Source organism: Astatotilapia calliptera, chromosome 1 (assembly GCF_900246225.1).
Source record: "Astatotilapia calliptera chromosome 1, fAstCal1.2, whole genome shotgun sequence".
Lineage (NCBI taxonomy): Eukaryota > Metazoa > Chordata > Actinopteri > Cichliformes > Cichlidae > Astatotilapia > Astatotilapia calliptera.
This window is the reverse complement of record NC_039302.1, coordinates 3,449,047-3,476,999: the sequence shown is the minus strand read 5'-3', so window position 1 is coordinate 3,476,999 and position 27,953 is coordinate 3,449,047. Positions and strand designations below refer to the sequence as shown.

Below are 27,953 nucleotides of genomic sequence, written 5' to 3'. Positions count from 1 at the left end.
CTCTCCAAGACAACAAAAAAATAGTCTTTAAAAAATTCAATAAAGCTCAACAAACACAAGACTGTAAAACACCAACAGCTCGTCAGTGCCAGGATGATGCCACTGATGAGCTGTATACGTGGGCGCCGAGGCGACGGAGTCACAATCAAAGGAGTCCTCACCCAGAATCAGTTACAGTGAAGGCCACAGACTGATGACGGTGTGTAATGAGTTGACAATCCTGTTTGGAGGTATCCCTAACCTGATCAGCGAGTGATGTACTGAGCATGCTCATAAGTTCCCTCTCTGCCGTCAGCCTCCACATCTGCTCCCAACCGATTCGCCGCAGTCTCTCCAAGTACAGAAGAATGACGCCTGAAACCACGAAGCAGGACACTGGCTAACAATGTGACATTAACTTAAAACGTTCACTTTGGGCTAAACGTTCACTCTTCAAACACTGAGGTTCTTTGTGCTGTTAGGAATGAGACGACATCAGGTTCTGTGCTGTTTGGAGCAAACCTGCCAGCCTCAGAGATTCGATCAAAAACCCGTTTACCTGTGTTGAAGCCTCTTCCCAGCGCAGGCCACGGTTTGTGGTTTTTCCATAAGTTGCCCAAGTACCAGTCACTTTGATTCTCCACCAGACCAATCACCTGCTTATCTGTGAATGAAACAACCATCAGCTGAGGAGCAAAAATTTCAGGAAACATTCTTCTTTTTCAACAAGTTTTTCCCCTCAACAGTTCACAAACATAATAAACTTAAATGAGCGTCAGTGTTCACAGTAACCAACTGCTTTCATCATTCATTCAGCTAGTTTAAAAAAAATTCTAATTTCTTATTTGATAACTGATATCGAGGCGTCACATACTAAACAGCAGTCACTCTGCTGGCAGCGTCTGCCCGCTAATGAATCTAAAACCCACAGATACATCCGTATGTCTGTGGTCTGCTTGAGGAGATTTTCAGTAACAGTAACTTATTGATGGTTTTCGATACGTGTGATGGTACACAGCAGTCCTAAAAATAAAAACAGCATTGATTTGAAATTTTCATAAACCCACAATTTATTCACAGTAGCACACAGAAAACAAAACTTTACATTGAGATATTTTATTATTTCATGAAAAAAAATAGCTCATTTTGAAATTGATGGCAACAAAAGAACATTTTGTAACTAATTAGGCTAATTGGCAACAGGTCTTTAACATGGCATAAAAAAGAGAAGCAGAGAGGTTCACAAATCTGTAAAAACTCTGTCTTCAAATTCTTTGTGGAACAATTTCAGAATAATGTTCCTCGATGGAAAATTGTGTCTAGAGTACATAATATCATCAAGCGATTGTGTGAATCTAAACATTCAGACACATTAACACTCCAATGGATAGATCAGAGAGCAACTTGGGCTAAGACGGGGATCGAACACCAACCTTCCAATTAGCAGATAACCTGCTCAACCTCCTGAGCTACAGCCACACCACATAGTCAACACATCCTCTGGACTAAAGAGGAAATCGGTCAGCTGGCTTGTTATCAGCACTCAGTTCAAAAGCCCAGATCTTCGATTGTAGGGCGGTGCATTAGTGTCTGTGGAACTGGCAGCTGTTCCACAGACACTAAGTGTTTACCGAATGCTACAGTGCGGTAAACATGTCCTGCTGCCATAAAAGTCAAAATGGCAAAACATTGCCTCATTTTAAATGTGGTATAGCGTGCCATGTAAATAAAATATGGCTTTATGACATTTGCAAATTGTTGGGTTCTGTCTTTATTTATATTTTACGCACCATTCCAAGTTTTGGAATTTCACAAATTTCTCATTTATAGTATGACATTTCTGTGTGTCAGCACCGGCTGACTTTTTGGAGACTTTTTTTTTTTTTTGTCAATGTCAGGTTTGAGGATCTCACCAGTAAACTTCCTAAAAATGCCCCAGAGTTCAGCGATGTCCGTAGCGAAGGTGATGTCTGTGTCCAGGACGATGACCTTCGACAGGTCGGAGGGCAAAGCTTTGGTTAGCGTCAGCTTCATCAAGCCGTAAATACCTGAGTAGTGTTTGTTGGGTATCCACGACACTTCGGACTGAAACGAGAAAAAAATGCAACAGTAACTCTTAAAGCTGTTACAGCTCTGAGCTGTTCATTATGTATGAGCGCAGTTCCAGTATGTGGGCTAAGACAAAGCCATATAAGGACATTCTGGCAAAGCCTCAATTTGTTGGGTTTTTTCCCTGTATCTGCTAAGAGACTCTTTTAATTAATTCTCCTGATTCTGAGTAATTGTATCTGCATAAGTGAATCATCTGCAAACATAATCGGCTTAGAGTCTTGGCTGTTTTTCCCTGTTTTAGTGTGAGGAAGCTGAAGAGAGAGGCTGCGGGTCGAGGCTTCTGACAGCACAAAGGACTCATTGTTTAGCACTAAGACTGTGAGGGAGAGGAGAATGTGATGATGTGACGGGGGTGATGCAGGTTGGAAACACAAACAAATTCAGGCTTGTTCCCTCCCCGCCACTCCAACAGAACAGTTATGATTTTAAAATAAATCGTTTGGCGTCTTTGTGCTCATGCGTCACTTGACTTTTCGAACTTAACAAGCAGTCGTTTCTGTCGAGCCAAAGCTCCTGTGGTGATTGTTGTCTTTAAACTTCGAGGAGGTGGATGAGCGGCTCAGAATCACCGAGCAGAAGTCTTAATTCAGTGACACTTAATTGGATGTTTTGACTGTTTTGTCCCATTCCCAGTCTAGATGGTCCCACACTGCTTGGACACCGATCCATGACTGACGGAGTTCCACGTTCCACATTCCATGGACGTCTTTACTGTCATCTGATATTTGGGGTTTTCTCTGTATTATTCTGGGGTTATCTTAAAATGTAACATGCCTTTGGGCAACTGTTGCTGTGGGGCAGTGGATCAGGCAGTTTATGTATCAATCCTGCAATTCATCCCAGGACTGAAGAGGGCAGCATACACCAATACAATTACATATACTCTTGTTCTACTCTATATCTGAAGGAGGCGGACGTCAACAAGCACTGGAAACACCACACATGCCAACGCAAAAAAGTATACGTGAAAGATCAAACATGTGAAAAACGCATGTTACCATTTCGAGACAGCAAATGTTTGCTAACATTATATAACTATATGAATGTGTTATATCAGGGCACCACTTTAAATACAATGATAACTCAACAATAACCTTACCTAGATCAAATGAGTGCATTTAACTTTATTTATACTTGGTTTCCTCACATACATCAACTTATCTGGCCTAAATATGGAACACTTGTACACCGCTGTCTGCAAGCACTTGTGAGACTCGTAATCTCTAATATCATGCAGCAAAATTTCTGCCACAACTTCACCTACTTCCAAGGTGCATGGAGAGGATGAGAAACTAACAAAGCATGAACTCCAGCAACACTTAAAAGTAAAGAGGAACAATTTTCTTAACTGACCAACGTGTGTCGGCTTGTGGCTTTCATCAGGGTCATAGAAACAGATAACACAATTTGTGCTTAAATAAAGGAAACAGAAAAAAATTCAAATTAACCAATCACATCTTCATAGGTAAGCCAGCTGACAGCAGTTAATTGGTTAAGTCACAGGCCAAGTAAATACTGGACTAGACCATTAACATAAAGGGGTGGGGGGCATAATCCCCACCTATCTTATCATGATATATCTGAGAAATACATAAAAAGAAAGAATGTTGAAATTATACAGAAAAATATTTATCCTTAGATTCATGAGAATGTTTGATGTGATTTCCAGTGTTTGTGTGACCGTGGCCAGTGAATTAACAGGTCAAGAATAATACAAGGAGAGCAATGACTCTGTCAGTATTCATGTTCAGGCTTGAGGCTCCGGTGTTATTAAAACCAGTGTTCCTGTAACTGTGTGGTGTATGTGGCACAGGAAATCAACAAAAACTAAGATCTCTGACTACAGAGATGACATTTTCTGAATCTGTGCATCATAACATGTATAAAACTTTGAATGTATAAAGTTTATCTTTAAATTGAATAAACCTAAGAGCTGCATGTTCAAAATAAACAACGTAGCATAACTTTAGTTATTACTTAACGTTTTTGGGCCGTAAGTCTGCATAACTTTTTAAAGTAAAGTCAAATTTTACAGTGTGTTGCATTGTGCCTTACCAGAAGGCTGGAAACCCCTCAGCACCAACATGAGTACAATCGAAGCTAAATGGGAGCTTGACCCTTTATCTCATCCTAAAGTAAGATCAGAGAGCTTTAACGATGTTCTGATCTCTGCTAAAGTGACAAATGATCTGACAAGCACATAGACACTAGCTGTGACCTCCTCTGTCAGACTCTTAGAGATGCATACTGTACCGTGCAGCTCTTATTCTGTCTCCCACTCTTTGATGCTCTGCAACTATTCTGGTAAAGATTTGGAAATATATTCAACGGTACCCTCACAACTTGCTGTTGCTTTGAACTGTGCAGGTTTTCTTTTGATGTGATAAATTTAGGGTCTGACTTTGACTCACCTTGTCTAACAGACAACAGGAAACAGGGCTGTGTTAATGTATTTGGATGAGGTTTGTGTACATTCAAGGCGTGCTCTTACCTTGAGCTCATCTGCATCGTAGAAGCTGACTTGCACAGATGGAACCATCCAGGACTGGAACAGAGAACTCAGGATTCGATTTGCTACTGTGTCAGTGATAAAATGAAAGTGAAGAGGATTTCTCCTGAAAAATAAAAAAAAGGCATCAAGGTCAAGGAGGTCCTTCCAGTAGGAGGAAAAAAATGTCAACACGTTCCACGGCAATGCAATACTGTAATCAGATTACATTTTTCAGTATGACAGTGATGTAACATGCTACGGTGATATGGGCATCTCTTTTATTTGTAGTGCACAAAAGCACATCAGTACAACGGTAAAGGGCAAACTGCATCTGGGACAGAAACAACTGCGTTTTACTGCTAACACAAAGGTAACCTGCTAACACAAAGCTAACCTGCTAAAACAATGCTAACAAGTTAACACAAAGCTAACGTGCTAACACAAAGCTAACACGGTAACACAAAGCTAATGCGCTAACACAAAGCTAACCTGTTAAAATAAAGCTAACATGCTAACACAAAGCTAACACGCTAATGTAAAGCTAGTGCGCTAACACAAAGGGAAGAGCTCAGAATAACATTAGAGCTAAGTGTATGCCAACCCCAAACCACACCTGTACATGTGTCTGTAGCAGAACCTCTTTGGCTATCACTTTGAAGTTTCTTTGGACTGGTGTTAAACTTTGCTTTTTGTTGTGGGTTTATTCTATTATGTAACGCCAGCAAAATGATCAAATGCGTGTCCTTGTTAGGATAGGATTTTGTGTCTGTGTGGGACTGTAGCCTGAGGTTTATATAGTATAATGAGTACTTAAGCAGGATACTGCATAAATTTAAAAAGAAGTAAGTAATCTGTAGTACATTTCTTCTCTTGAATAATAACCCCACACAGGGTCGCTGATAAAGCTGAATACTAGTAGTTATTCATGTTAGCTAAGGTTAGCCCTCTAAAAGCATCACCATCATTAGCCTTCTAAATTAGCAGCCCTCTGCCCATGGAGCTGCTATCTTCATCAACAAGCTCTACAGTTTGCCTGCTTTGAACAAAAGCTTGAAGCAAGAGTGCCTTTATGGGTCTTTATCTCGTTTTTGATTATCCAATTTCCCCACAAACATTTCTTTTTGTCCCTTATCACTTTTATTTAATATCCTTTTCTTTTTATTTGCCTTTAGCATGTTTGAAGAAGGCTTCACAAATACTTTAGCTTCTTCTTTCTCCTGTACAATCTCGTGTTAACTCTAAAGTCATGTATATCTGAGAATATCTAGGTAAAAGTGGGTTTGTATGTAAATCTATTACAAAAAGAAGAATTTTGTGACCCCCTTTGGAATGACCAGGATTTTTGTATGAATTACTCAAACAAATCTTCTTCCAAGTCACAACATAGACAAACATAGTGTGACTAATAAATAAAATAAATAAACCTATTATGTATTGACTAATGACAAATCATTCACATTGCTGGTTCTTTAATGATTACACATTGTGCTCTTGGTATGCTCTTCACAGACTGTCCATTTCTAAAGAGAGCAGAAAAAGTCATGCATTTTGACCATTTGTAAACACTTTGTCTTTTTGAACACAATTCTCTAAAAATGTGTTTGTAGCATTTTGTAGATTCCTATATCTTAGTAACACTTTTTCCAACTTCCTGTAAACATTGTAGTCACTGAGAATGGTAAAGAGTAGATTTGAAATGAAATTAGTTTGTCAGATTTACTTTAGTGTTTCTTAAAGGCTGGGGTAAGTTATGATTACATTACAGCTAAGTGACATTAGTTAGCATGATGAGATTATGTCAGTTTGAAAGTGGATTGCGTCCTCCTTGCAACTATGAAAAAATGGTGGCTGCAGGTTGTTGCATTGCATTTTTCCGTATTTGGTGACCTGCAAGTACACTCAACAAAAATATAAACGCAACACCTTTGTTACTGCTCCCATTCCCCATGGGATGGACGTAGAGACCTAAAATTCATTCCAGATACACAATATAACCATCCCTCCCAAACAGTGGTCACAAATCAGTCCAAATGTGTGGTAGTGGGCACATCTGCTATATTGAGATAATCCATCCCACCTCACAGGTGTGCCACATCAGGATGCTGATCTGACATCATGAGTAGTGCACAGGTGTACCTCAGACTGCCCACAACAAAAGGCCACCCTGGAATGTGCAGTTTTTTGGGCTATTGGGGGTCTGGGGACCCAGAACCGGTCAGTATCTGGTGTGACCACCATTTGCCTCATGCAGTGCAACACATCGTCGCATGGAGTCTATCAGATTGTCAATTGTGGCCTGTGGAATGTTGGTCCACTCCACTTCAATGGCTGTGCGAGGTTGTTGGATATTCGTGGGAACTGGCACACAGATGTGCTGGCGGACAGATGACAGATATAAGGGAATAAATCAGTGTTTTTATTACTAGCCCGTAGCCAGATACGGCTCTTCAGCCAAAGGTTGCTGACCTCTGACCTAGCGGGAAGCAACCTGTCTGAGCAATTGGAGACAGAACATTCAATTTCTAGCTTGTTTAGCTGATGTGACCAAAGCAAATGAAGGCTAAATGTTTGGTTGACAGAAATAATATTTTGATCAGCTGAGATAATTTAAGTATTGTACATCCCTTTTTGCTCATTTTTTAGCATCTGATTGCATCCATTTAATTAAACCAATGTAATATACTTTTAGATCCTTTCAGTAATAACCTTAAAATGTCTGTTAAAATATGACTCTTATGTGATCTAAACCATAACATTTTCACTTTGTCTGTTTCCTGTTTAAGCTGAATGAATCTAACTGGGAAATGGGACCACCTCAGCAGAGACTTTAGCCTGCAGCAACTACCAACCAATCAAACTGCTTGATTTAATTTCTACAGTGTAAAGGTCCATTGGCTCATTTTGTTTCAGTCTCTTCATTTTTTAAATAACTCTTTTTAGGGTGACCTTCAAAGAATACATTTTTGTTTACAGAAAACCTAAACTAGAGAACTGACACAAATTTAGACTCACCTGTGAAAGAGGACCGACTTGACCAGTGTGACCACATCTCTGCTGGCGTTATGACCGGCACAAACGCACGCTACATGGATCAGCTAAAGGAAAAAAGAAGAAGAAGAAGCTCTGAGTTTTGGCAAAAGTCAGCCTGTAGCATGAATACTTCCCATTATGGGTGCTAACAGCTTCCATCACAAGCTCACAGCAGACTAGATGTGACTGCAGTTATAGATCTGCCCTATGTGCTAATTCACACACAGTGTCATCAGTCTTCTCCTAAAGTACTGAAGCTATATTGCTCTGCTGGTGCGTGTCACTCGCCCCCGTCTCTGATGTAAACTTTCATACTGAGATTCTCAAACATATATGATTTCACGACACTCGCTTTTCAGCAGAAGAGACTTTGAAAAGTTGGAGCTCAAAGGCAGCAAATCACATCAAAGAACAAAGTGTTCCCCTGGATTTCAGACCCTGCTAACCCACCTCTGCCTCACCCATTAATTAGTTTGAATGGACCACTGTGATTCGCTGAGCTTCTTGTTCAGGAAATTCTCTCCTGTTTGTGATTAGCCATCAGTGCAGCTGTTAGTGTGACACACTAATGTGTGATCCCATCAGAAGTAGTACTTGTTAAAAAAAAATGAGAGATTTGTCACCGAAGTGAATTATGTGTAATGAGGTAGTTGCACCCCCCGGCCTCCAGGTGGCGCATTGCTCAGTGAGACAGAATAGCGAGGTCATAGGTCCTCCTCTCCAATTGACTATGTGCACGTTAGCATATGCTACTTCCGGTGCGGAAACTCCTGTGGGGAGCTTTGTTTCCGGTGTCCTATTCACGCCTTGTTTACCGTCCAAAATAAGTTAAGCAAATGAATGAATCAAGCGGCGATTTACATTTCTATAGATATATTGGGTAAATGCCCAAGACATCCGTAAATGATGTTCATCGACTTGTCGATATTTTTCCCCTGCGCCTCAGAGCAAAAGAGAAAAGGGATTCAAATGTTATATTTCTCAGCTGTCCCTCGTTTATCGCGGGTGTTATGTCCTAAAAATAGCCAGCGATAGGTGAAATCAAATAGCCAATTTTTTTTTTTGACGGTGCAAAACGTTTCGTGGACATCGTGGACATACAGTACTGCACTTCAGAGTCACACTGCTAACGATCGATGCAGCGATTCTGTACTGTACAGGAGAGACGTCACGGAGATCGTCTGCAGCGATCAGGACGCAGGACACAATGTGACGTAAAAAAAAAGCATGCAAACTTGCACTAAAAAATCCGCGAAACAGCGAGGTGAAAGGTGAACCGCGTTATAGCGAGGGACCACAGTAATTTTGAAGGTAAGTCACAACATACCCTTCGTAAATACTAATGTATAGAAACCGTTAGACGGTTGTATTCTTATTTCTGTTGCATATGGAGAATGTTGGTGATGCAAATTGAAAATACATGTGATTGTATAAATAAATATGGCAGAAGCGAGGCAAAGAGAAACTTCACCAGTCGTCTCTGTCTCATCATTTCCCTGTTTTGCAGGAACATTTAATCTGTTTTACCGGCCCAAACTCTGGGTCGGTTACATTAGCAGAGTTTATCCTGACCTCACACTTCTGGACGGTGGGTGAGCGGGGACACCCCGTGTGGTTGTTCTTCTCCTCGGCCGTGTTGTCGCCATCCTCGGGCCCCGTGTCTGCAGACGCACCCCACTGCTGGTTGCCATAGTTACCATCCGCTGCCTGGCCAGCCATACCCTGCGATTGGCTGAGCTGCAGGCGGATCTGTCGGTTCTCCTCCTCCACCTCCCGAACCCGCGACTCGAGGACGGCCCGCTCTAGGACCTGGGCAGCTGGAGTATCCGCCAAGCAAGGAGTCAGGAGAAGGGAACGACCATCTAAGGAAGGAAAGTGAGGCACTGTCAGGCTGTCTGCAGGAAGCAAACAACATGTAACCTGTGCATTGCTTTTGCTCTGCAGTTAATAAAAAAGAACTCTTCTTTTTTTACTACAGCCTTAACAATTCAAAAACATTTGGCGCATGTCTTTTGGTTTGAAATCTCTGATAACTGTTTCATGTTCCAGCAGCAATTTTGGCCCATTTGAGGCTATTCTTAGCCTTTATTTCTAGAGCCTCAGTTTTTATTGTAGTTCTTATTCATCCAACACTTGTCTGCACCTCAGCAAACTTAACTTACTACTTAGTCGGTAGATGCATCTGTAGTCAGGTATCTAGTTCAGTTACACTGGTCCCATCTACCAGGGTCGGCTCATTACATCCATACAGCTCACTGTGGTTCCCACTGTACTGTAGCTTCTGGATCTCCACATGGTAGCTGTCTTCTACTGATATTATTGCACTGAGCTGCTAGGTGCTGCTGGTTTTCTACTCATTCACAGTTCAAACATGCGCTGCACATAAACTCCTTCACTGGGTTGGCTGGTAGTTAGAAAAATGTATTATAATATGCAACACTGTAAAGTAACTATAATTGTCAAATAATTGCAGTTGAGTAAAAAATGATTATTCTCCTGTGTTAGTTCGGTATGTTGAAGAACCACAATCCCTGCCAAAAAAGCAGTTCAGCCAGACACAGCTCCATTAAACACCAGATTAATTAGTACAGTTATAGCAAAGCTGCTAACGGGCTCTGTCGTCTTCTGCCCAAACTTCTGGAGACGACAACAGGAAGTGTAAAACCCGACCAGGACCTGTGGAGGTGACATCACAGGCAGCACACTCATGTTTGGCTTCATGCATGCTGAGAGTCTGAGAACGTCTCCTGCGGCTCACACTTGAAAATTGGCTTCTCACACATTTGTTCGCTCCTCTTTCACCACCTTACTGCCTCCTCAATGTTCTGACAGACTCGGGTGTGAACATTCCCGCGGTGCTTCAGGGTGTGTGTGTGTGTTGTCTGTTCATTTTTTATATAGTCATTTCTCATTTTGCCAGCAGCTTAAATATAATTTCAATGAAGCTGGAGAGAGTTAAGCTTCAATTCAAACTTCTTACAATGTGGAGAATTAAAAAAAACAAAACAACAACAACAAGTGTCTTCCAGACACTAATCCAAGGCACAATGTACATTTCAATTCCTTTAATTTTAAATATGTTTATATTGTCTATCCTGTAAAATAGTCAGATGTCTATTCATACTAATGTACAGAATTCACCTGCTTGCTGCTACTACTGCACATTCACCCAATATATATATATATATATATATATATATATATATATATATATATATATATATATATATACACACACACATACATACATACATACATACACACATATATATATGTATATATGTGTGTATGTTCTTCCTCTACACCCCCCTCCCCAATTTTTTTTTGCACATGTCGAGGAGCGTGTCAGGCTACATTTCCCTGTGTGTTATACTTGTATAACTATGCATGCTGTGTTGGTCAAGTTACTTGAAAAAAGTAATCAGTAACTAATTACTGATTACTTCCCCAAAAAAGTAATCCCGTTACTTTACTGATTACTTATTTTCAAAAGTAATTAATTACTTAGTTACTTAGTTACTTTTTAAAAACACGGTTTACAACCTGAAGAGGTGATAAAGCGATAGATCTTTCAGCCCAATTCTACTTTTTCTGCATAATCCATCATACAAAATGTAATCAAATGGAAAAGTCTCTTTTTAAAACTTGTTTTATCAGTTTTAATCTTTTAACTTTATGCATCAAGCAAAAATTTAATGCAACATTCTCTGACTTGAATAAATTAGTTTAACATTTAAACCTATTTTCTACACATTCCAGCACATAAAATAAAATATTTTTTGTGTTTACACTCAGTCTTTCAAATAGATGCAAGTAAAACACAGCAGAAAATAAATAAAGTCAAAGACTCAGCGGTCCTGTTGCTCTATTTTCACCTGTAAAGCAGGAGTGGCGTAGGCGGAGGTTTGCCCTGGTGCAGGTGTGCCGCGGTCAGTGGAAGAATCCGCGAGTTTCTCTGTGATTTTCCCATTACGTGGTAGCGCACTTGGTGCTTGCTTGGAAGTTTAGGGTTTTTTTTTCACTGTAAAAAGAAGTTTTCTTCCCACGCACGATGGACGCTAATGTTTTTGTCACTTTTTATGGAATCTCAAAGTAAGGTCAGTACTTCCACGCTTTAAACGCTGCACGCTCATACTCTCTCCCACAATCGATATGTGATCCATTGTTGATCTGCACACAGCTGTTGTCACTAACGGCGCACTCGCTTACGTCACTGTCGTGAGACATTCTCGCAAAAAATCACGGTTTTAGTAACGCAGTAACGCAGCGTTCCTACGGGAAAGTAACGGTAATCTAATTACCGTTTTTGCAATAGTAATCCCTTACTTTACTCGTTACTTGAAAAAAGTAATCAGATTACAGTAAACGCGTTACTGTAATCTGATTACTGCCCATCTCTGTATGCATGTGACAAATAAAGAACCTTGAACCTTGAATCAGTGAGATAAACTGCAATTCTTCTAATGGCCAGTAGGTGGTGAATTTTGTGGTTTTACAAAAAAGTCAGGTTATTATCGAAGTTTATGAGAAAACAGCCTTTGGCTCTGTTAATCAACGATCTCAGTAAACACTTTCCTTTTTTGAATTTTTGTTATGTTTACTTTGAAAATTGTGGCTCTCATTAGTCAAACAGGAGGATAAATCAGGGCCTACTTTAGGTCAGACAGCATGCCCCCAGGCACAGACTTGTAAAGGACCTCGCCCGTCCTACATGATGAGTCTCACAGGCTAAGAAACACAAAACACCAACATGCAGACGTGTTTTCCGTCTGTTTGCAGTTTCAACTCCATTTCTGGTCATTTGCATTTCCCCCCAGTTACACTGAACTTTAATAATGGACACTCTTCTCTCTGTTTGCAAACACACTGTATCAGCTGGTGCTCATTTTGCTTCTCCTTCTAGTTCTTTAGCTGCTCTTTATGTTCAGTCACCTTGAGTCTGATAGTTTTAAATCTCTTTATGAGAGTTAATTAGTACTTGAAACTCAGGCTCATGGGCCCCCGGGCCAATGTCAAGTAGGTCCTTTCACATATCCTTCCACATTATAAGTGGGACTACTTTGTGATGCACAAGTTGATAACTGATGAACATGCAGGGCCCTTCTCATGTCTGATTTCAAACCAGCAGGACAGCGACCTCACACTCTGACCTCACTAATAAATGGGTGCTGTAATGTTTCCTGTAACCTGATTATATGCATATATATAATAATAGCCATTTCTCTCCATTCCAGCAGCATCATGACAGAAATATTAAATGTAGAAGAACAAAAGATTACACACACAGGCTGGAGTTTGAGTTTTCACTCAGTCCTACATTCACTGCCACGCTGACCCAAATACTCACTTGAGCACCAAATGTCTGCTACTGGAAATTATCCAACAAACGCACCATTTCCTTCAATGTCAGCAACATTTGACAAAAATGATGTTGGACGATGTCCAGCCAATTCGTCGTCCTGCCTCCATCTAACTTCCATTCTCTTCTTCTCTCACTGGTTTTCTTTTGACTTTGTCCACCATGTTTTTCTTCATCTATACTTATCTCTATTCGTCTTCACATCTTTCTCCTTTTTCTACATGTTAGTCTCTCTGATGTCTTCCTCCTCTTCTTATGTAAGCATAAGCAATTGCATCTTTCTCCCACCGTGCCCTGCTCATCATTTCCCTCTCCCTCTATATTTACCCCTCAGTTCTCCTTTGTGATTGAGTTCTCTCACTTCGTTTTTTTAAAACTCTTTCTCCCATCTTGGTATTCTCGTCTTCTACATTGTGCTCCTTTTCCCTCCCTTCCTATCTGTAACCCCACGGAGCAGCAGCCGGCCCACAGCTGAACAGAGGCATGATGGGGATGTTTACACCCATATCTAATGGCTGAGTGACAAGAAGGAATTGGACTCTTTCAAAATCCTCTTTCTGATTATTTATCTGATCCTCTGTTGTCCATGCTTGTTCCCATTGTTTGTCCTTGTCTCCATATACATGGGCTGTAAATAATGTCTCTGTATGTTGTTATTAACTTGTGTGTAACATCAACCTGTCAGAGGGTCTGCAGATGGAAATTAGCCTGAGGCTATAATCTGGCATATTTACATTTGTTAAAATGTTCATTCATATGTATTGTCCCTCTTTCTAATAAAAAAGGAAATAACAAAATGAATTATTTGATAATGCGGTAAAGTCCAACTATTTGGACAATAACAACTTTTCCCCCTGTGCACCTTTGTGTTTATTTTCTTCCACTGTTATTTGACTTCAATAGGAATTTAAGCAACATTTCAATCCAACAAGAAGTCGTTCTATAATCCAGCTTCAGTGCTAGTGCAAACAGTGGCTCTCTGCGCTCATCTTTATACACAATCCATGATTAAGAAGCAGCATTTTAATAATGTAGCTGTATGCGTATGAAGCTCTCAATGGGCTTTATGTTAAGGATCCTACTACTGTGTTACAGACAGAACCCGAATGGTTCTCACTGAGAATCAGCAGAGACTTGGTGACAGGGGAGAGGAAGAACTTCCTTTTACTTGGATTACTGGTCTCAGAGAGGATCAGTCATTTCCTGTGACTGGGTGAGGAAGGCCAGGGTGCGTGTACTCACTACAAAGAATACTGTAGGTAGAGAGGAAACCCTTAGCTGACAGGACAGATGGAGGAACCAGAATCCGATTCGCAGTCAGTCAGCAGAAAGAAAAAAGGGAAACGCTGGTTATTTCTGTGGTAATGTGCTCCAGGAGCCCACTCCATCACTTTGAACACTCACAGCTAAAGTGGATCCACTGAACAGAGACAACTCATCAGTCATCCATGTTGGAGTGCTCGAGCAACGTGGAAGCCTCACCAAAAAGGAATCCTATTTTCCTGCTCTGCGTGCCCTCCGAGAATCACTGCCACGTAAAACATACACCGAATATGGAAATGTGTGTCTGTGTGTGTCTGTGTCTGTGTGTGTGTCTGTGTGTGTACGTGTGTGTGTGTGTGTACGTGTGTGTGAAAAACACTGAGGAGTAAACCTGCATCCTCCTTCCCATCAACGCTGACACCAGTGTCACGTGTCACTCTTAGATGAGCACACTGGACACTTTTCTGTAAAATCAATCTTTGAGCCTCATAGGTTGGGCCTCGCTTCTTTATCGCTTCCAACATGGTATGAATGTGAATGCAGTCACACTGACGCAGCACGATTTGACTTGATTTTTTTAACCTGTAAAAACAGCCCAGCACACAGATATATCACCTGCTGCTCTAAGGGTTAACATAAAATCGAGTTGTTCCAAGTGACATTAATTGTTAAGGAATCACTGATCAAGGTTTGAGGTGTTTGGATCAAAACAGAAATAATACAAATCCTGAGCAAGTTCTTGACTCCGTGTGATGGTTTGAGGGCGCTTTGGTGGTCTGACAGTGGGAGACTGGGAGACACATCAAGAACAGAAGAGGTGCCAGAAGACCTTATCGGTGTCTTTATTATATTTATGTGAAACTTCTAAGCCTTGTGAGGATCTAAGCATGTAGATAATATTTCAATACATAAAACTATTTAGTCCTTTGGCACTAAATGCTGGCCCTGGATATAAATTGTTAAAAGGAGAATCATTAGATATGCATCCTCAGTTTTAATGAGATTAAAGCCAAGGCTGCTTACCTATATCAACAAAGTCTGTGGCAAAAACCCCCACAACTGGTACAATGTTTCCCAAATCGGTTCATTATAGTTTGATCCAGCACTACATTACAGATCAGAGGACTGCTGACATGATCCACAGAAAATGTAAGTTCATACAAGTGTCAAGGTTGAATTCAAAATAATTAAAAAGCAATTAATCCTGAAGCTGCACTGGCAGAGATACTGTGCCTCTAACATGTGACTTCCTGTGTTAGTATGTGTGTTATTAAAGCTTCTCGAGGAGACACCACCCAAAAACGTCTCTCTGAATGAAAAAGCAAACTAAACAGAAAACTGCCTCCATGCGTTTAAAAATGTAACTTCATAGTCAGACTGAAAGGAAACTGAGCCGAGCTGCAAAATGCATCTGATAATTGATGTGTTGCTGTCGCTGGTAGGATTCCTGCGACGCCGTCTGACCCAGACCGCAAGCCAGCGTCTATGAAAATTACACTGTGTGGATTCTCAGTTTGGACCGTGTAATGATCAATGCTTGGCAGAACTCACGTTGAGTGATTTTGTTGCGCGCACATCCTGAAATCTCTTCATACTCACTTTCCAGGTTTCCAGCCAGAAGGTAGAGCCAGGTGAGCAGGACGATGGCTGTGAGTGACGCCGCCAGCAGCTTTAGGCGCCCGCGGCAAAGAAGGTTCATGATGGGACAGCGGCACTGAGGGCTCTGAGGGTCAGGGGTCGGGAAGAGGACGAGGGGAGGGGCGGGGTGGGGGTTATCAGGTGGGGCTCAGTCCCTCGGCAGGTCTCTGCAGCATCCTTTCATCTGAGTAGAGAAGAACACAGAGTCAAAACAGGACACTTAGAACAGAGCCATCCGAGTTCAAGTCGTTACTGAAGAAAAATTTCAATTTAACCAACAAATACTGAGTTCACAAGATTTCAATGTGGAAAACTGACACATGTCCAGTTTTCCAAGCTCGTTTTGTTTCAAGGACGTCTAAAAACCAAGAACAATTTCTCTTCATTCCAGCTGATTGGGTCTCATCCCAAAGCAGTCTGCAGATTTCTTATGAGTGATTCATTACTATCTGAGTTAGAAAGCTTACGGTTCTAAGAAGTCTGGACCCAATCTGTAAGAGATCTGAACCACAGAAGAAGACACAATCACACGGTCCGAAAGTACCAGAGGACAGCCAGACCTCATCCAAGAGTCCTCACAGATGGACCAAAATCACCAAACCAAACCCAGGCCGACACTCACAGCCTGTTACACTCATAATGATATTTGCTTTCGACCTCGATTATTGCACCTCTGTCTTACAGAGACACAATTTTACAAAACCAAGAGACAACTTTTAAAATCTGGCTCTTCATCACACAAACATTTACAAATACAACACTGACGCTTGAGGAAAAGTGCTGCTGGATACACTCGCTAACGCTGCCATGTGTGACACTCCTGTCGCTGGTCCACAACCTTCAAGGAGAATGTATAACATCACAAAGTAACCACCTCCTGTGACCAGTTTTATTCACTTTTGTTACTAAATCAATATCCATCCATCCATCCATTCGCTTCCGCTTATCCTTTTCAGGGTCGCGGGGGGCGCTGGAGCCTATCCCAGCTGTCATAGGGCGAGAGGCAGGGTACACCCTGGACAGGTCGCCAGTCTGTCGCAGGGCCAACACACAGGGACAGACAATCATTCGCACTCACATTCACTCGCACATTCACACCTAATGGCAATTTGGATTTTCCAATTAACCTATCCCCACAAGCTGCATGTCTTTGGACAGTGGGAGGAAGCCGGAGTACCCGGAGAGAACCCACACAAACACGGGGAGAACATGCAAACTCCACACAGAAAGACCCCGGCCTGATGGTGGAATTGAACTCAGGACCTTCTTGCTATGCGGCAACAGTGCTAACCGTGCAGCCACTAAATCAATATATTTATATAATATGTAACTGTACGTACTTGTAATTGAATTTCTGTCATGACTGCAGCACCTTCATGGCCCACACTTTGTCCCTGACTGAAGGTGATATTTAGTCTAAACAGTGAGTGACTCTGGACCTTCAGAGATAAAATAAGGAGTCTGATTAAAATGCAAAACAAAATGAGTTTCTTACAGATAAGGAAAGAAACAAAGCCATTTTATCCCAGCTAGACTGGGTTATAACTGTCTAGGGGTTTTTTCGGTGCTGAGACACAGAAATGGAAATCCTCGTCCAAAGTCTTTGACTTCAACTCAAATGTAACACGTAGAGCCTGAAAATGTGCCTGGTTAGCTCACCAATGAATAGCTGGTGAGCTGGTGGATGGTAAAAGATTGATGCCCTATTGTGATTCATCACTACCATTTTTTCAGCCTTTATCTTCACAGTTTTGGCACATCTCTGTTCATTGTATCATCGAGTTGCTGCTCTTGGCTGGCATGCTCATGCCTGTCTGCCTCAAGGTTGGGCATCCTGTTAATCTGAGCTGTTTTTCAGCTCAGCACAGCTGTGGAGACTTAGTGAGCTACTGTAGCCTTTCAGCTCCAGCACGTCTGATCGCTCTCTGACCTCTCATCACCAGGACATTTCTTTCTGCCACACACCGAACGTTTTTCACATCGTTCTCGGTAAAGAGCCTGATGTGGTGAAAATTCAGGACGTCAGCAACAGAAATACTCAAACCAAAAAGCAAAGATGAAACCACTGCTTGGATGTGAACACGAGGCTCCTGAGCTGCATCTGCAGAACTTCATGGATTAGCTGACTATATAATTACAGGCAGACGCATTAGAGTCGATGTTTTAAAAGCATTCAGCTTGAGGTTTGGAGTCACCGTGCAGAGCTCACATGACTGTTTCAGTCGATGAAGCTGAACTGAACTGAAAGAAGGAGAAAGAGTCACTTTGCTCCATACACACAGAAAACTTGAAAAGGGGGAAAGTCCCATACAAGTTTCAGTTTAGCTCTCCATGTTTGTCAGTCCAGCTCTGTCTGTGCTGGCCTCCCTCCCTCTATGTGAGCCTGATTAGAGCGGGAGGTCTGTCTTTGTTTAACAACGTGATTCATTAATCCCTCTTTAATTAGACACAAGCCCGGAGAGGAGAGAGGGCTGCCAGTGGGAAACAGTATGGAAGCAAGCTCATAGCAGAAAGAAGGTAACTTTGTGCTGGAGGCTGCAGCTCACGTGGAAGAAAAATCTTCAAGAATATTTCTGCGTTTAATAACTAGGAGCTAAATTTACATTTTAAAAGCATTACTGAAGCGCTTAAACACCCGCTGACTTTGTTCCTTGGCCCGTTTAAACACAGGCTTGTGCGGCCATTAAACTGTCAGTCATTTGTAGTCCCCCATTTTCAGCCTCTAAAAAACGGGGACTACATATAAAAAGGGCTATAATTCCTCAACAGGTAATGCAGTGCTTTTATTAAACCCCTGCAATTAACGCCGAAAGCCGGTGGTGGAGTAAAAAGGCAACAAATTAGCATCGTCCAAATACTTACGCACTGCAGTGCAGCCATGATTTCTAGTGATGTTTCCTTGTTATACGTCATACACAGCAGATTCACAGGTAATATTTTATGTGTAAAAGTCTAAAAATTATGTTTAAAAACAAACAAACATCCAAATATTCAGTTTGAAATTTTAAATCTGTCTGAAACGAGGCCTTATTTAAGGAAATAAGTTGAAAAAAAATCTTATTCTGTAACATCTCTGGTGCCACTGATGTGTGGTGTAAGCTGGTGAATGTGGAAGTGCAGCCCATTTAACACGTGACTGTATTCTCATGTATTCGTCCTTTATGTTGTTTTGTGGGCAATATGCATTTAATCTAAATCCTGACACACCATGACTGTAACCTGCCAAGTGATTGTTACCTAAAAACCTTAATATATTTTTTGCAGGAAGTCTTTTGATCCTCTTTTCATTCATTTGCAAAGTTTTAATTACCCAAAAAGCAAAACCTCTGGTACTACATGAAGTACTGCTGACACACTTCTGATAAACTTAAGTATTTTTTGTCATCCAAACATGCAAATATGTAAAACTTGTCTGCAAGAAATATCCCCACGTATCAGCTGCACACACATCATTTTTCAGAATGTTTAATAAAAGTGTTTTCAGTCTTTAGCGGGGAAACCCATGTGACCACGTGATATGATAGAAAGCTCCAGAGCAGCTGCCAGACAGACTTAATGTTTTTTGTTTTGTTAAATCAACTATGTCTAGCATCAGGAATTAACTTTTGTTCTTCTTCCTGCCATTTTTGTGTCACATCTGTGTCTAAGAAGGTAATCAATTCCCAACAACAGGAGTGGCACCAAGGTGGGGCCAAAGGGGGGCACTGCCCCTACGCCCCACCCCACAACTTAAAAATGTTGAAGTGTTCCCTTAATTTTTTTTTAGCAGTATATGTAGTTGGTAACTGTAACAGCAGCCTAACACGATGCATGAGCTAACTTAGCAACCACAGCTTTTTTAAATTAAAAAACAAACAAACACAAATGTGTGGTGCTCAGTGCTGCTGTGGGGTCAACAAGGCTGTCAGAGCAATAACTCTTGGGTGTTACTGTGAATGTTAGCAGGATATCATGCCTAACATAGTTTCCTCTTCCTTGCTAATTGTCCACTCCACCCACATTACCATCACCTGTTTGACTCAAATGTTACAGGATTCCAACAAATCACTTTACCAGCAAATCGACTGTTTAATAATGGAGCTGAGCTCTGTCAGGTGTTTGAGCTGAATTGAAATGTTGATTCAGTTTTTACCACACGTTATTCCCACGAAACCTAGAAGGAGAAACACTGAGAAATTTACAACGACTTAAACCACAAAAAAACCCAAACTGTTATTTGTGGTTCAGCCCCACATGGTTTAAAGTGATGCATTATTAAAACCACAACAATTATCTGCTGTAAAAGTGGATCACACTACGCGCTGAAAGGCTCTCCAACACTCTGCCAGACATTTCAACTTTCCAACTACATAGAGATGATTTATGAGTTAATTAGTGAGGCTGATGTATGCGCTCTATGTCGTTAAGAGCAATGAAAGGTGCTGAGACAGGAAGAGAGGAGGAGGAGGAGAGCTGAGATGGAGAGCAGGGAGAGTAAAGATTAAGAAGAGGGGAGAAGGAAGAGAAGTGTGGTGGGGGGAAGAGAAAGAGAATGAGAGAGGCAAGCAAAAGAACAGGGAAAGAGATAAAGAGGGAAGAAGTTTGAAAGATAAGGAAATGGGAGTGGGAACAAACAAGAAAAGAAAGAAGGGACAGGTAAAGAAAAAAGGAAGAGAAATGAGGAAGAAAAACAGGAGAAAATGTGAGGAAGAATATATAAAAAGAGAAGGGAAAGGTCAAGACAGGAAAAAGGAAAGGAAAAAGAAGATAGGAAGAAAGGAATGAGGAAAAGAAGGGAAGCAGAGAGGTTAAAAGGGCATAGGAAGCAGAGGAAAAGTACTAGGGAATGAGATAAACAATGAAAAAGAAATGAAAAGAAGATTAAGGAGGTGTATAAAACAACGATCAAAGGGAAACAGAAAAAAAGAGGAGCAGAGGTAATTGGAGGTAAAGAATGAAATGAAAAGGAAGAGGCAAGGTAGCCATAGTACGTAGAAGATTACCAGATTCAGAGAAAAGCAAAAAAAGCAAAAAGGAGAGGAAGTAAATGAGGTGGAGGCTGAGCTATAGGTCGTGGCAGTGTACTGGACACTCCGCCTCTAACAGCCATAAACTCAGAGAGGAAATAAAAGTGAGGGGCAGTGCCACTAAAGAGGTGTTTAATAGGCAGCTTTTGTTGATTCTGCAGGAGCTGCACAAAACGTTTTCTCTGCTCTAATTGTAGCAGTAAAAACGCTGTGAGCGGGGAGCACCGGAGGACTGCGGCAGTCTGCAGCCCCCTCTGTCATCGAAGCAGCTGAGAACAGCACTGAAGGGACAGCGTGGGTGGCACCGGGGTGGAGGCACAACAACAGATAACTCAGTCTAATGGCTGTAAATTAAAGGATAACACAGCAACCACAGAGAAGCAACAATTCCTAAACATTCCTCTGCTATCATCCCCAAAGCAGCAATTCACTTTCATTCACCCGCAAATTAAATCAAAGCCGAGGGCTTTCGAAAACCGGTGCAACCATTTATGTCAAAAAGGACTGAAACACATCAACTAGACAGTAAAATTCATCCTCTGAAAAACATCACAAAGTTTTCCTGTCAAGCACCTGGTGTGTTACTGAATTACTGATGGGGCAGAACGAGTCTGTAGATCAGGGATGAGCAGCAGAAGAAGAATATGGATGACTGTCCGGGTGGTGGACAGGTTTAGAGGAGTGTTTGGTGTATGAAGACGAGAGCGAGGCGTGTCCGCCTGAACTCGCTCCACTGATGCAAACCTGTACAGAAAACGACAGACTCTGAGATTCTTACACTTCAGTCCTTAATGTCGCATTATGTAAAAATAGAAACTGCTGCCACAAAGAGCGACACCGTCAGCAGAGCCCGTTCAAAGAGGCTGACCTGGATTATTTGTTTCAAACGCTTGTTTAAGGGGTTCAGACTTGATTTTGAAGCTAGGTGTTTAGCACCAAGGTTTGAGTCCTATATCTAACATTTTGCTGATGTGGATAGATGGTGGAATGATGGGTGGATGGATGGGGGGGGTGGATGGATGAGTGGATGGTAGGGCTTATTTTGATAGTCGACTAGTCACCAATTATTTTTGCGATTAGTCGACTAATCAGATCATCATCCATTGGACGTACAGCGTACAGCTTATTGCACCAGCAGCATCTGCTCTTATATAACTATCATTAGCTTACAGCTTTAAGTGTGTAAGGTATGTGCTAACTAAAAATAAAGACAAGATGGTAGTTTATTAAATTTTAATGAAATTTGCAGATTGTTTCAGTGAAGTTCAATAAACTCCTTGATATCTAAAATATAACAGGACACCAGAGTATATTCTCGAGCATCTCACACTTCTGATAATTAGTTGTCTGCTTGGTTTATTCAGCTGTGTAAAAACTATAACTTTAATCTCAGCCAAACCGATTTACTCAGGAACAAATAAAATACTGAAAAAAGCCAAACAATAACATGTTTAAGTTATCTAAGTGACTTATATATCATGTTTAACCTGAGTAGCGAAAGACGGTGGTGGGTTTGAAAATGATTTGCCGGGAGTCCGGTGTTCTCACGGCTCTAGTGACCTTGCCCCCGGCTCGCTATCGAGCTAGTGGGTAACAGACGTCTCCGAAAACGTCGGAGCGCTTTTGAAAATATGCGGTGTCTTGATAAACTGAGCAGATATTTGAGGTTTACACAGCTACATTCTTGCCTGAAAATATGTTAAACGTTTATTTTGTGACCCAGAAAGAATAATAAGAGTAATATTAAAACTAACTAGCTGCCGCCATTGATGGAAACTGAGCAGGGCCGCGCTATGAATTCTGGGACACAGCTTCTTCTTCTTCTGTGTTTAACGGCAGCTGGCATCCTTGTACATGCAGTGCTGCCATCTTCTGTTGCAGTCCGTTATTACACTCTTAAATACTACTACTGCGTCTTTTGGGATCTTACAAAGCTTCAAATGACGCGTCGACTATTAAATTAGTCGTTGACGATTTTAATAGTCGACTAATCGTGGCAGCCCTAGTTTTCTTCTTTCCGTGTGTCGCTACTTTAAAACGCTTGGGCCGCTCTGCCCGCCACAGTTTCAAACTGGTCATGTGACTGCATAGCCACATCTGATTGGTAAAAGAGTTACAGAAAACTCCACTGGCGGCATGATCCATTATTAGCAGTATTATGTAATGTGTGAAATTAATCTTTTTTTTTTAAAAGTAACGAGTCGAATATTGCCAAATGTAGCGGAGTAAAAGCACAGTTTCTTCTTCACAAATGTACTCAAGTAAAAGTAAAAAGTATCGTGCAAAAAACTTTAAAAGTACATTTTTTTCAAAAACTTACTCAAGTAAATGTAACGGAGTAAATGTAACTCGTTACTACCCACCTCTGCCCATCAGTCTTCACACACAACATATGATAATGCAATTAGGAACCCAGAGCAAAGCTTTAGTCCAGTGGGCGTGTCCTCGTTGTGAGTGAGGAGCTCTTTTAGCCCTAAGCTAATCACAAAGAGGATAGTCCTGATTAAGGGAATAATCAGCAGATGCTTCTGCATTAGAGGAGAGAGATAAGAGTGGAGACCAATAATCAACTCCACTCATCCTCTATTCAGCAGGAAGAAGACCTCAAGAGCGAAGAGCGCTCAAAGCTCCCCTCACACGACTACTCGATGGCTGTCAACAACCTTGGCAGAAGAGGCACTGCTTTACATTATGCTAACAATAAAAGCTGATCCTCTTTAACCCATAAATAGGTAATGAGGAAAAACAAGGAATTACTATCTGTAAACTGAGAGCAGCAATCACCACACACTGTGTTATTATATATACAGTAACCCAATTATCCCTCCCAGCTTCTGATCATTGAAAATGTTGATTTCATAGCAGGCAGGAGGGCCCCGTATTAGTTTTTCCTTTTCATTAACAGTGTCTTTCTTTTCTTCTGCCGGCTTCAGCATGCTTCATGAACACACAACCATCTCAACTTTCGAGGCAACATTGCTTTTTATAACTATCTATAAGGATCTCAAACCATCCAAGAGTATGGAGGGCACGAACAGTGTTGTGAAGAATATTTGCTTTCTCTCCGGGATAGTTACTTTTTTCTCTTACTAAATGATATTATTATTAAAAAGTACTGGCAACCATCACTGCTACACCCCAGGTTACTAGTAGACACACCTCTCTGGTATCAATTTCTATGTTGTCTTCTTCTCAAGTTATTGGATTCACAAGATTCTGAGAAAACTTGACCTCTAATGTTTAGGTCGAGGTCACTAATTTCTAGGAAATGCACCAATGCTGAAAATTTGAAAATCCCAGGTCACTTCAACTCAGCTTTATTTATATTGTGACAAACCACAACAACAGTTGCCTTTAAGTGCTTTAAATTATAAAGTAAAGACTAGGGCTGTGCGATATGACCAAAATCTCATATCCCGATAACGATATAAATCACAAAAATGTAACATGTTTTGTAAATTTTTAGACATAAGTTGTAACGGCCGCCATTTTCTTTGTATTTATTACACGGCGTGCTGCGGGGAAAAGCCTGTTCTAACGTTTGAGTCTACGGTTTATTTTTTAGCACCTGGCGGCTCTTTTTGCTTCTCATCCGTAAATAATCTGCTCTTTCACGTGACTCAGTTTAAGTCTCAACAGGATCTTGAGCTTTATTGTGAAAGGTTTACGTGGAAAACAAACAAGCGGACAGCAGAGCCACGCGACCGTTTTACCATCATTGTTGCTAACGACAACACGTAAAAACAGGCGCTTGTCTGTCTGTAGTGTGGTTATATTAAATATAAGAGAAAGAGAGAACTTTAAGAAACTAATATAGCCACTACAGTGACCATCAAAACGATGAACAAATATTGCTGTAAACTTTATATTTCACGACACCACGAAACAAACGATAGAGTGATAGGAAACGATAAACGTTTTTATATCGTCATTCGATATATTTCGTTATATTGAACAACCCTAGTAAAGACCTAAAATAATGCAGAGGAAAAGAGAGGAAACCTCACATGGCCACCTATGAACAAGCGCTTTGGCAACAGTGGAAAGGAAAACCTCCCTCTTGACAGGAAGAAACCTTTGGCAGAACCAGGCTCAGGGAGGGGCAGCCAGGGTGAGGGGAGGAAGATGGGAAAAAAGAGCCAGAGATGAATAATAATTCATGATTAAATGCACAGTCATGTATAAACAGTGAGTGCAGAGAAAGGTCTTCTTGACTTATTGCATTCACAAGATTTTTGGAAAACCTGACCTTTGACCTTTTAAGCCCCCGTGTTAATTTTTGCAGCCATCAGCTGGAAATAGATATTTGGAAATGTCTCAGATATTTGAGACATTTAGCAGGACTGGCTTCGAGTATAAGTATATAAAAGTGAGGCAGTTGCCATACTTTATGTGATGGCATACCAAAACGTTTCCCCCACTACCAGATAAGTAGTGGGGGAAAGCCATGGCAACCAACAAGGCACTGAGGTAGTTCGACAACAGGGTTTTCTGTATGAGAACACAGCATCTGTTGTCTGTGGACGTTTACATGCATAAAAAGCTATATAAAGGTTTTCCCTGATGGGGAAGTGAAATAATATGTCCTATTTAAAGTTGGATCAGAATTGGACCGGCGTTCTGGGACATGATGTCTTTCTTGACTATGGTCAAGATTCACTCACTAAATCAGACAGCAACAACAGACTGAGTGAAATCTAAAACCACCTCCTTTCTAAGAGCTTTGTCCAGTATCACCAATCTGCTGCTCAGGTTTGTTCACCAGCATCATTTTTCAGAATTTCTGTATAGAGGGAGAGACAAGTGTCAGTGTGAAGAAAAGGAAAACTTTCTCCATCCTTTCCCTCCGGCATCAATGTTCATCGTGTTTCAGAGTCTTTCCACCCAGTTTTCACCCTTTGCTCCATGAGTTGCACTCAGAGCCTTGACACGTGCACTCTTTTCCCTGCAGCTTCTCTAGAGAGACAAACATTTTTCTTTAGTGCAGATTTTTCCTCTGTAAAACACACCAGCTCTATTACTCAACTCAGTGCAGAAGAGGAGACATGCTATGAGGAAATAAAACTCAAATTTAAAACATTTAAAAAGACGAATACAAAAAGTCTGTTTGTGGCAGTTCCGTTAAGCCGGCAAGGTCAATGACCCAAATGAAAAAGATCATATTTAAGGTGCCTTTGCAGCGTTTAGTCAAACAGATTGAAGTAACATATCGAATAGTTAGAGAGCACAGCTTGATCGGTGAAACGATAGCTCGTTGGACATCGACAGGGAGACTGCTATGGTGATATTTTGTTTCTACCATGATTAACATCAACCACAATGTCGAGTCCCCATGGCTGCATTTTCTGAAAACTTTCATTCTATAATTTTGTGTTGATACACATGATGACACACATCAATGTCTTTTCTTTTTGCTCTAGCTCAACAAAAACCAGGAAGGAGGAGACCATTAGCCCATGTTTGTCCACTCAGCCAGCTGCTGCAAAGGATAAACAACATTACGTTCATGAAGTTTCAATATCGATTCCACTTGTAATACTTTCATTATTTAGTATTTATTGACTGTCAAAATAAACTTCAGTGAACACATGCCCGTTCTTCTTTTAGCAAATAAGGTTGTCGTTGTTGGTTCTAGAGAAAAATCTCGACATGCTGATGCCATGAAAAGTTGGTGCTATCCTGAAGCCAGAAGATGAAATGAAGAAACTCTCGCTCCCCGAGCTTTTCTCAGAGCCCTCCTCATGCTCCACTCCATCCAGCATTCCCATCAGCCTCAGTTCTATTTTCCGTTTCATGTCATTTAACAAATTAGCACAGCAAATTTAATGTCAGTTCAGAGCAGACACTTTGTCCTTTGTGAACATTTCTTCTCCTTACTTTTGTTATTGTTATTAATAATTTACAGAGATCCCGTAATCATGCCTGAGTAAGGTACTGCTCATTCCCCATTGATTTTCCTTTGATTCCATTTGGTCAGGATTTAATCAGCTGTACTGTCAGTGTGCTGACTGCTCTGTCAGGTCAAGAGTGTTTCTTTGTGATGTATCAGAGTAAGCTGAGATGGGATTAGTGAGTTTGTGACCAGGAACGACCTTTTTCATTTCATTTCCCTGTACTCCCACAGACAAGAGCTGGAACTGACAATGATACATTGTCTCTCTTTCTGTGTCTTTGTCTCGCTCTTTCAGATGAGCTGAGCCACAATTTTCATTTTACACTTTAAAAAACGGCTATAGACATTATTTTTTCAAATACAACTATGTGTCTTAATTATTGCTAATATAAAGAGTTCTCACCATCATTGGTAATGACCCCAATCCTCAATCAAACTGTGAACCTTTGCCAATCAGTGCAAGTAGTTTTGGAGCCTCGACATTATCCCTGGGAGGTTCATGTCAGAAATTACTCAAAGTACTGAAGAGTTTTACTCCAATCCTTCATACCAGAAAACTCTTTAGCGTGATTTATTGCTGTGGTGGAAGAATTATTCAGCCTTTTATTTTTCTAATATATCTCTAATTTTTCTTCCTGACCTGTAAGTTTAAAACATAAATGAACTTTAATTTACATTTTTCATACTGTTGATTATTACTTAGCTCCTCTCATTGATGCAGAATTTTAGAATTGTGGCAATCTGCAGTACACTTAACTGAACATATTTTACATACTGTTGGGTTCTTAAATTTGTCATGTAGTCCTGCAGAGCATGTTACATGCTAAGTAAGATTAGATTTCCTTTTAAAAAATGTTAATTTTAAAGTAACAAACTGCCAAATAAATTAGCAAAGAGTCAAAAAGTCGAGCAACAAGTCACGCCCCACTCTTCAACCCATCTTCTTTCTGTTTTCTTTGCATTATGAAGCCTTTATTCTTCCATGAGATTTCACACCCAGTGACATCTGAAGCTTCAAAGCTGTAGATCAATGGTGCCATTATTCTACATCCATTAAACTCTGCAATCCACGCTTATTTCATAATGAAAATACATTTCCAATTTAAATACTCCAGTAAATACAACCAACCTGCATAGTGCTTGAATAAACTTACTGGGAGACATGTTTAACAAATGCACCAC

The 27,953-nt window shown here is 40.9% G+C and overlaps 1 protein-coding gene across 4 annotated transcripts in view; it reads right to left on the bottom strand.

Annotated features, from left to right (window-relative positions):
• Positions 1–27,953, bottom strand: part of large2 (LARGE xylosyl- and glucuronyltransferase 2) — a 121,605-nt gene that overhangs the window by 9,839 nt on the left and 83,813 nt on the right. For all 4 annotated transcript variants that reach the window (XM_026145177.1, XM_026145339.1, XM_026145423.1 and 1 more), the window contains 7 exons: positions 15,834–16,056; positions 9,185–9,474; positions 7,595–7,677; positions 4,583–4,706; positions 1,893–2,064; positions 539–643; positions 242–354 (listed from right to left, as the gene is read on the bottom strand). In XM_026145177.1, coding sequence (XP_026000962.1) covers positions 242–354; positions 539–643; positions 1,893–2,064; positions 4,583–4,706; positions 7,595–7,677; positions 9,185–9,474; positions 15,834–15,933 — 987 coding nt within the window. In that variant the 5' untranslated portion in view covers positions 15,934–16,056. The remainder of the gene's footprint in view (positions 1–241; positions 355–538; positions 644–1,892; positions 2,065–4,582; positions 4,707–7,594; positions 7,678–9,184; positions 9,475–15,833; positions 16,057–27,953) is intronic.